Raw genomic sequence first — 10,140 nt, 5'->3', positions numbered from 1 at the left:
TCCACGTTACTGGCTCTGCTGGCTGGAGCACTGGAGGGAGCACCATGTGTGTCTGAGTGGGAGAGGAATTCCACCCGCAGCCCCTGTCCCGGCCCCAGCTCCAGCCCCAGTCAGGACCCTGCTCCCGTTCTCTTGGGCCAGGCAGATCCCTCTAGTGGGCCCGACCTGATGGAGGGTAGAGGGGTCTCTAACTCAGGACCCTGTGCTTGCTGCCACCTGCAACTGACTCTGTCCCTGCCTGCTGTCCTCTCACGCCCCTTCTCCAGAGGCCTCAGAGTTTCTGTGAGGCAGCTCCCTACCCCTAGCCAAACCCCTGCGCCTGGATCCACTCCCTCCTGCAGCTAGATCCATTTCCCACTGCCCACCACAGCACACACACACACACCCTCAGAGGATGCCCGACCACCCCTAGTGCCTCCTTGGTGAAGAAGTTCCAGAGCCAGGCCGGAGGACAGGTGGGGGTAACTTCCTGGAATCCAGGCCCCCTCCCCCGCCAGACTGGCTTGCCCCCATTGCCCAAGCCCCAGGCTGCCCACCTTACCTGATGCTGCCTAAGGTGCCTGTGTCTACACAGGCTCCTGTGTTGCCCAAATGAGGGAGTAAGAGCCACATCCACTCCCTCTGCCCCACCCCTGCCAGCCTGGCAGGGCCAACCCCCTGGCAGCACCCTCAAGCACAGGACAACCTGGTGTTTGATGGCTTGGGTCAAAGGGGCAACGGCCGTCCACACACCAGGACTCGAGGTCCTCCTTGGAGCTGGGATGTGGCTCTTCAAGCCACAGTGGCGCCTGGAGCCTAATAAGGGACACGAATAGAAACCTGCCCAAAGGTGGGTCACAGCTGGGGGACACGGGCTTCTGGTACCAGGGATGGACAGTGTAGGGCAGGGGCTCCTGGGGAACAGGGCCACATGCACTGTCTCTGCTGATCACGGGGATGTTTTAGAGAAAACAAATCAAGAGTTGGGGACCAGGGCTCAGAGACTGGCCAGGACCAGAGCTCAGTATGTTGGCCAGAGTGGACAAGCCTGAAGTTCAAATCTGAGCTAAACTAGACCCTGGCTGCCTAGACTAGACATGCTGCTTTTACCAAGACCTCCATCCGAGACTGCAACCAGTCCAGAGGAAGCAGATGGAAACGTAGGTTTATTAGGGTGCCAAATAGACTGATCCTGGCATTGCACTCAATAATATACACTTTACAAAAAAGGTTTGCTTATTTTACTCGAAAGTCAGTTACAGGGAAAGACGAAGCCCAAAAGGCTGCAACTATTGGGGCTGGACCGTGCTGATGCCAGGAGCGCCTTCCGGGCGCCCCCACGTGGATGCAGTAGCTCTCACACTAGGCTCATCCCCTGTTTTCCCAGGCCCATTAGCAGGGAGCTGGATCAGAAGTGGAGCAGCCTGGATTCGAACCAGCACCCATATGGGATGCTGCTATCACAGGTATCCGCTTAACATGCTATACCACAGTGTTGGTCTCAGTAATATGCATTTTTACACACATATGAATTGTGTGCTTAAGATTTTTCATTAATTTTGTCTGAAAGGTATAAAGTGATCCAGAGACAGAGAATTCTTTATCTGCTAGTTCACTCTCCAAATGCCTACAGCAGCCAGGGCTGGACCAGGCCAAAGCCAGGAGCCAGGGACTCCACCCAGATCTCCCCATGGCTGACAGGGACCTAAGGTCTGGGGCTCTCACTGCTGTCTCCCACAGTGGGCGGCAGCAGGGAACTGCACCCAGAACCCAAACCCAGGCTCTCTGGTAAGAGACAGCAGTGGCCGAGCACCTGCTGAACCACTGCTCCAAATCCCAGCTCTACCAACAATTTTTTTTTTTTTTTGCAATTAAAAAGAAAAAAATCACTTTCCATTCCAATTTCCCACAAAACCTTTGCAGCAGAATGGAGTGAGAGTCTGGCCTTGGCTGGAGGAGCCCAACAAGGAGCCAGTGTTGCGTAGCCCAAGATCTTCCATCCACTGGTTCACTCCCCTGAGAACTTCCACAGCTGGGGCTGGGCCGGGAGCCAGCAGCTCCATTTGGGACTGCTTTGTGGGTGACAGGGACTGACACGTTAGCTAAAAAGAAAAAGGATACATCCACCATTGTCAGGACAGCTAGAAGGTCTAGTCTGAGGGTTGCATGACACCCTCTCCCCTGGGCCAGCTGGGGGTGCTTCCTGCCAGGCCTTCCTGGCAGCACAGCCCCCCCAGCAAGGCCTGTCTCCACTCTGGCACTGCCACTATAGCCCGGACAGAGGGGACCCCGAGCCTCCGCTAGCAGGGACTCCCATTGGCTTCTCTCTGCCCAGCGCTCTGGTCAGGGGAGAGCAGGTTGCCGGTGGGTTTGGAGCTGTGAGCACCCAGAGGGTCCTGATGAGGGGGTGGCAGCAGGCATGGGGGCACCCCAGGATGAAACAGGACCCATGGCCATGTCAAGCCGTCTGGGCTAACATTTGCCTAAACACACAGGCACAAGGCCACCTCTGCCCATTTTGCCTATGTCTCTTCCAAGGTGGCCTCCCCAGCCATGGGGCACAGTGCCCGGCTGGGCTGCCCCTCCCAATATGCTCTTCCTGGCCAAGCTGCGGGAGAGCATGCAACGGCCCCTCCTGTGACCCCTGTGGGGAGGGACCCTTGGAAAGCAGCAGCCAGGCCCTAAAACATGAAGCCCCATACCTGACACTTTGTGTCCTTCCACTAGATTTGTTCATTTATTTGGAAGAGAGATGTCTCCCATCTGCTGGTTCGCTCCCCAAATGGCCACAACGACCAGAGCTGAGCCCATCTGAAGCCAGAAACCTGGGGTTTCACCCGGGTGTCCCACATGAGTGCAGGGGCCCAAATCGTTGAGCCATCTTTGGCTGCTTTCCCAGGTGGATTAGCAGGGAGCTGGGTCAGAAGTGGAACAACCAGGACTTGAACTGGTGCCTATATTGGCTGCTGGCATCAGAGGTGGCAGTTTAACCTGTTGTGCCAAAACACTGCCCCATCCCCACTCCCCAGATTTTCATACTTGATATTGCCAGACTGAGAAGCTCTCTTGGTACGGGAAGGGGCGGAGGGAAACTCCCCTGGAGTCAGGAGGGAAGCTGCCACCCCCCTACAATGTGCTCAAGTAGGAGAGGGTGGACCGAACTGTGATGTGGAAGTGCTCGATGTTCCTCCTGCTGTACTCTCTCTCTCCCTGGGCCCCTTCCCACTCCCCAGCTGGTGTCCACCTCCCTGCTAGTTGCATGGCCCAGCAGGGACACACACAGGTCCCTCCAGCTGTTGCCGACCACTGACCTCTAGAGCAGGGCTGGACTGTGGAAGTAATGGCGGGCGTGTCACCGCACCTGCCTGTCTTTCTAGGCACACCTCCCGCAGCACCGCCCTTCAGCGAACTGGATCCAGGGACAGTCTCAAAGGAGTACAAGCCTGGACTCTGGTACCCATGACCGTACGTGTTTTGTTCTCCGTTCCCGAGGGCACGTGCCCCGAGAGGCAGCGGCCGCGGCACAGCAGCCCACGCCTGCCCACATGTGCTGACCGGGCCACCGCCCTTGCTGGAAGGCTTGCCTTGCTCGGAGGGCTCTGTCTACGGGCCAGAACCCCAAACTCGAATCAACACGCAACTTTCAGGAACGTTTTTCTATCTGTGAGTGGTTTTCACAGCAAGGTCTCCAAACCGGAAGCTCACTCGGCCGCACCTGGGAACTTGTTGGAAATGCAAATTTTCAGGTCAACCTCAGGCCTGCAGAGGCAGACACCGGGAGGGAGGGGGTGGGGAGGGTGGTGTAGGTGTGGAGGAGGGCAGGGGCGGGCCAAGCAAGCTGCACCTGCAGATGATTCCGGTGGCCTACATTTGTGAAACAAATCTCTCCGAAACAGGACCACAATATGACGTGAAAAGGACATGCCACTCACCTTTATTTATTTATTTATTTTGCTTTTTTGCTTGCTTTCCAAATTTAAATAATTTGTCCGCAGTTACTTTGCTGTTTGCTCTTTTAGTTTTCAAAAACCCTTATTAAAGGGTTGGTGCTGTACCACAGTGTGTTTAAGCTGACCTGCTATGACACCGCCTTTTTGAGTTTTGGCTCCTTCCACTTCCAGTCCAGCTCCCTGCCAGGGGCCCAGGTTCCTGCCACCCGTAACAGGAGCACAGATGGAGTTCCTGGCTCCCAGCTTTGGCCTGGCTTGTGGCAATCACTGAGGGAGTGAACCAGTGGATGGAAAATCACTTTGTCTTTCCTTCTGTCTGTCTGTCACTCTGCCTTTCAAATAAACACATACATCATTATGGATGGAGGCTAGTGCAGTGTCTCAACAGGTTGATCTTCTGCCTGCAGTGCCAGCAACCCATATAGGTGCCAGTTTGATTCCTGACTGCTCTACTTTCTGCTTCTGCTAATGTCCTTCCCTGGGAAAGCAGTGGAAGATGGTACAAGTCCTTGGGACCCTGCACTCATATGGGACCCAGAAGAAGCTCCTGGCTCCTGGCTTCAGATCAACTCAACCCTGTGGGCCCGGTATGATGCCTAGTGGCTAAATCTTCACCTTGCACATGTTGGGATCCCATATAGGCACTGATTCTTTTTTTTAAGACTTATTTTTTAATTTTTATTGGAAAGGCGGATATACAGAAAGGAGAGACAGAGAGGAAGATCTTCCGTCCGATGATTCACTCCCCAGACGGCCACAATGGCTGGAGCTGAGCCAATCCAAAGCCAGGAGCCTCTTCTGGGTCTCCCACACAGGTGCAGGGTCCCAAGGCTTTGGGCCGTCCTTGACTGTTTTCCCAGGCCACAGGCAGGGAGCTGGATGGGAAGCAGGGCTGCTGGGATTAGAACTGGCGCCCATATGGGATCCCGGGAGTGCAAGGTGAGGACCTTAACCACTGCGCCACCACGCCGGGCCCAAGGCACTGATTCTTGTCCCAGTGGCCTAGCTTCCCATCCAGCTCCCTGCTTGTGGCCTGGGAAAGCAGTCGAGGATGGCCCAAGGCATTGGGACCATGTGGGAGACTCGGAAGAGCTCCTGGCTCCTGGCTTTGGATTGGCTCAGCTCTGGCCATTGTGGCCATTTGGCAAGTGAACCAGTGGATGCAAAATCTTTTGATCTTTGTCTTTGCTTCTCTCCATCAATCTGCCTTTCATGTGATGAACGGTTAGTGCCGGCAATGCTTCAGAAAGGGGCCAGTGGCTGCCCAAGGGGGAGACCCAGTGTCCGCTCTCCCAGCCTGGTGTCTCCTGGCCTTGCTTTTACTGAATTGAGGGAGGCATGCAGCAGCCCTGATGACAAGAGCTGTGAGGATGTATGTCTCCCGTGTTGGTGACATCTGGATGCAGGGCCTCGCCTCTAGAACCCCAGGACCTGAGCAGACAGACACGATGCCCTGCACATCTGCCTGCTCCCAGACTGACCCGGGAGCCGAGCTGGCGGCCATCCAGGTCCCCTGAGGCACACGACACCCCTTTCCCCCAGGAGAGGACTACAGCATAGCGGGCTGACCAGGCACCTGGGCATGACCTGGACATGCCTCTCAGCCCGGGGTCTGTCCCTGAGGACTCTGGCCCTCTGCCTCCTGGGAGCTGGCGCTGTGGAACTGGCTGCCTGGCTGCAGCTTCCTCCCCATGCCTGGGTGTCAGGGAAAGGTGGAGAAGTGATGTCTTGGCATTTTGAGGGTGTTCTGTGACAAGGGGACACATTTAAGGAAAGCAATGTGGCCATGGCCCTTCCTGGGAGTACTGGTCATCAAGGTGCCTTTGTCTGCAGCTGCATGGGGCAGAATTTTTTTGGTTTAATTTTTTAAAAAAGATTTATTTATTTTTATTGGAAAGTCAGATGTACAGAGAGGAGGAGAGACAGAGAGGAAGATCTTCTGTCTGATGATTCACTCCCCAAGTAGCTGCAACGGTCAGAGCTGAGCCGATCCAAAGCCAGGAACTTCTTCCAGGTCTTCCACATGGGTGCAGGGTCCAAAGCCTTTGGCCGTCCTTGACTGCTTTCCCAGGCCACAGGGAGGGAGCTGCATAGGAGGGAAATGCAGCAGCCGGGACTTGAATCAGTGTCCATATGGGATCCCAGCACATGCAAGGCAAGGGCTTTAGCCACTAGGCTACTGCGCCAGGCCTAGGGCAGGCATTTTTTTTTTAGAAATTCACTGCAATGGACACTATGCATGTATGTTTTTGTACGTGTTTTATTTCAAAAACTTTTTAAAATTTCAATAACGTTTTAATATAGGCCACAGCCCACAGCAATGTATAACGGGACTACTGCTCCATGGGGGGAGACGTGCACACGACTGAGCACACCGGGCTCCCGGGGTCCTGTCCAGGCGGCCACTCTGTCTGTCCCCTCCCCGCACGTCGTCCCCCGGTCCTCCAGGGGGCGCGCCTGCTCCCGCTCGCCCTCACAAGCCACACCCCCTCCGGCCACTCCAAACGCGGGTCACGTGACCGCACGCCCAGCTGACTCTGCGCGGGCGGAAGCCGAGACTGCTGCGTCCAGGCTTGCAGGCGCGATGGTGAGAGGTGAAGAGGGTGCGAGGCGGTGGGTGCCGGGCGGGAAGGCCGGGGCGCCGGCGGCCCTGGGCGGACGAAGTGGGGAAGGCAGCGCGTGCGGAGCGTCCGGTGGCGCCAGGGCAGGGCTCCGGGAGGACGGCCCGAGCTGCCCGCCGCCCGAGGGACCTGCGGGATGAGCTGGGCTTGGGCGGCCGCGGGGACGACCCCCGGAGCCTGGCCTTGTGCAGCGTGGAGGGGCGCCCCCGAGGATGGCAGCCGAAGGCCAGCCCTCACGGGGCCCTGGGCCGAGGTGCCCGCGTGCTTCGGTTGTCCCCAGTCGGTCTGGGAGACCCGAGAGCGGGCTCTGTTCCCAGCCTGGGGCTCGGCCATCGCAGACTTCTGGCTAGGAGCTTCGTCTGTATGTCTCTCTCACTCTTGATTGAAACGATGGGGAGGATTTAGCTACTGAGACATTGCTCAAGCCCAAAATTTTATTTTCTAAAGATGTATTTATTGATCCGAAATTCAGAATTACTTAGAGAGGGCCCAGCACAGTAGTCTTGTGGCTACAGTTCTGGGATCCCATATGGGCACCAGTTTGTATCCTGGCTGCTCCACTTTCCTTCCGGCTCCCTGCTTGTGGCCTGGGAAAACAGTGGAGGACGGCCCAAAGCCTTGGGACCCTGCACCCGTGTGGGAGACCCAGAAGAGGCTTCAGGCTCATGGCTTCAGATTGGCTCAGCTCCAGCTGTTGTAGCCACTTGGGGAGTGAACCAGTGGATAGAAGATCTTCCTCTCTGTATCTTCTTCTCTCTGTAGATCTGTGACTTTGCAATAAAAATTAAAAAAAAAAATCTTAAAAAAAAAAAAACTTGAACCATTCTCTGCCACCTTCCCAGGCACATTAGCAGGGAACTGGACCCAAAGTGTGGAGCAGCCAGGACTCCAACCAGCACTCACATGGTGCTGCACAGAATTTTATGCACTGTTCTCAGGGGACCGTTTCAGGGTATGGTCGCTGAGGGTTATGGGGCAGGGGTCTGACTACTGACCTGGACTGGGCAGAGAGCCAGCCACACCCGGGCTGCTGTCGGGGCCAGAGCCAGGAGAGGTCACCCCGGGCCCCAAAGCTGGGACTTGGTTTTGTTTCCCATGGCCCCCCACTGAGATAACCACCCAATGGATGCTGCTGCTCGAGGAGTACAAGACAACGGGACAAGGCTTGTGGCGGCACAAGTGGCGGGAGAGAGGTTTATGGCCCCAAGTGGCAACGTCCTCAGGGCCACTCCCTTGCTGTCTTATAGAGGTTCCGGTTCTGTGGCGACCTTGACTGTCCCGACTGGGTCCTGGCGGAGATCAGCACGCTGGCCAAGCTTGTTGAGTGCCCAGGGTCCACAGGGTGGGGGGTGGGGTGCTGCCCCTCCCGCCTCACCAGTCTGCACCCCTGTTCTTGGGCTCCCCTTCCCTGGCCTGCTGTTCCCTAAGCCGGCAGGGCTGTGCATGGCAGGGGTGCTCACCTGCCACCTTCCCTCCCAGTCCTCGGTGAAGCTGCGGCTGCTGTGTGGCCAGGTGCTGAAGGAGCTCCTGGGTCAGGAGATTGACGTGAGTGCAGGCCCCACCTTGCTCTGGGAAGTAGAGGGCCAGGGCGAGGGGTGGGCGCCTGGCCTTTGGGGTGCTCAGCACCCCTGAGTGTCTCCTTTCCCCATAGTATGAGAAGATCCTGAAACTCACTGCTGATGCCAAGTTTGGTGAGTGCCACCCTGCGTGCCCAGCCAGAGACCCCCTCCTCCCAGGCCTTGTCCCTCTGCTGGCTTGGAGTGGGGCAGTGGCTATGCGTGGCATGGGGAGGCCCCAGGGGCCCCAAGCTGAAGAGAGTGGAGCAACACATAGGCGGCCAGGGCCGCGGTGACACCCCCACTCCCGTGCCCCCAGAGTCGGGCGACGTGAAGGCCACCGTGGCAGTGTTGAGCTTCATCCTGTCCAGCGCAGCCAAGCACAGTGTGGACAGCGAGTCTCTGTCTAGTGAATTGCAGCAGCTGGGGTTGCCCAAAGGTACAGGGTGGGGACGCGGGCAGGCAGACGGGGAGCCACTGGGCCCTGCATCCCAAGGGGTGCCCTAACTAGTGCCCTCTGTACCCCCAGAGCATGCAGCCACCCTGTGCCGTTGCTACGAGGAGAAGCAGAGCCCCCTGCAGGAGCAGCTGCGGGCCTGCAGCCTGCGTGGTGAGTTGGGGGGCAGGCTGGGGCCATTGGATCCCTGGAATGAGGTCTGGGGCACCCCACTGGCCCACCCCATGATCCTGATTCTGTCCCGCCCTGCAGTGAACAGGCTGGTGGGCGTGGGTTGGCGGGTGGACTACACCCTCAGCTCCAGCCTGCTGCGCTCCGTGGAGGAGCCTGTGGTACAGCTGCGGCTGGAGGTGGCACAGACGCCGGGGGCAACGGCCGAGCCTCTGGTCTTGACCCTGTCAGCAGACAAGTTCCAGGTGCTGCTAGCAGGTGAGGCTGTGTGCCCTGGGGGCGAGGGGCCCTCCTCCCTGTCCCCCTCCCCCAGCCAACTCTCACCCACCACCTTTGCTCCTGCAGAGCTGAAGCAGGCCAACACCCTTATGAGTTCCTTGGGCTGAGGACACAGCTAGGTCGAGGGCCTCTGTGCATCACCAGTGGCCACAAGCCCAGGCTCGGACAGACAGGACCGCAATGGAGCTGCATGTCTGAGACGACCCCTGAGGATGTTGGGGTCCTCCAGGACAGATGGGGTCCTGCTCTCTCCATCCTCTTCTGTAGGACGACAGCAGGACCTGTTTGGGCATGCTCAGCAGTGATGGGAGCCGTGCCAGGCTCCTTGGCATGCCCCAAGGCTGCCAGAGCCCGGGCTTGAACTCCCAACCTCCAGTACTGTGAGCAATAAATGTCCCTTCGTTTCAGCCCCCCAGGCCGGTTTCCTGCTGCCCTGACTATGTGTGTTTCTCAGTCTTTAGGGGGTTAAAAAACGGTCCGGCATCCCATGGAAGGGAAAGAGAAATGCAAAAATAGAAAGTTACAAGGAACTGAGTTCCGGGGCCAGCACCATGTGCAACACCTCAACAGAGTACCATTTTGAGCCCCGGCTGCTCCACTTCCAGTCCAGTTCACTGCTGGTGCACCTGGGAAGGCTGTGGAGGATGGTCCGAGTGCTTGAGCCCCTGCACCCATGGGGGAGCCCTGCAGGAGGCTCCTGGCTCCAGCCTGGCCCAGCCCTGGTGGTCATGGCCATTGGGCAGTGAAGCAGGGGATGGAAGCAGTCCCCCTCGACCTCCCTGTCTTTTCATTCTGTCTTTCAAATAAATCATCTTTTTTGTAGAACACTAGCCTGCTGCCCCAGGCAGCCCCCTCCTGCTCTGTGTTACCCTGAAGTCCCAGCCCTGCTTCTGGTACTGCCCATGATGTCCCACGCCATATTGGTTCTTACCGATTCACCTCCTTCACTAGCCTGAGTGGCGATCGAGTTTCCATGATTGTATAGCCACCACACCTAATAAAGTATTCTCTTTTTTGGAATATGTGTTTATTGGTGCAGGCACCATCGTGTAGCAGGCTAAGTTTCCACCTGCTGGCATCCCATATGGGCACCAGTTCAAGGCCTGGATGCTCCAAGTTGGTCCAGC

General features: G+C 57.4%; 1 protein-coding gene across 1 annotated transcript; it reads left to right on the top strand.

The window, feature by feature from the left end:
- Window positions 1-6,477: 6,477 nt before the first annotated feature.
- On the top strand, window positions 6,478-10,033 carry COMMD4 (COMM domain containing 4). The gene is made up of 8 exons (XM_040968736.1): window positions 6,478-6,516; window positions 7,798-7,869; window positions 8,030-8,095; window positions 8,202-8,241; window positions 8,426-8,545; window positions 8,636-8,716; window positions 8,816-8,992; window positions 9,080-10,033. The coding sequence occupies exons 1-8, from the start codon at window positions 6,514-6,516 to the stop codon at window positions 9,118-9,120; spliced, it is 600 nt and encodes a 199-aa protein (XP_040824670.1). The 5' UTR covers window positions 6,478-6,513; the 3' UTR covers window positions 9,121-10,033.
- Window positions 10,034-10,140: the final 107 nt, after the last annotated feature.

This window comes from Ochotona curzoniae, unplaced genomic scaffold (assembly GCF_017591425.1).
Source record: "Ochotona curzoniae isolate NIBS_2020 unplaced genomic scaffold, NIBS_Ocur_1.0 scaffold_4701, whole genome shotgun sequence".
NCBI classification, from domain to species: domain Eukaryota; kingdom Metazoa; phylum Chordata; class Mammalia; order Lagomorpha; family Ochotonidae; genus Ochotona; species Ochotona curzoniae.
The sequence above is the reverse complement of the archived record's forward strand: the minus strand, read 5'-3'. Positions and strand labels throughout refer to the sequence as shown.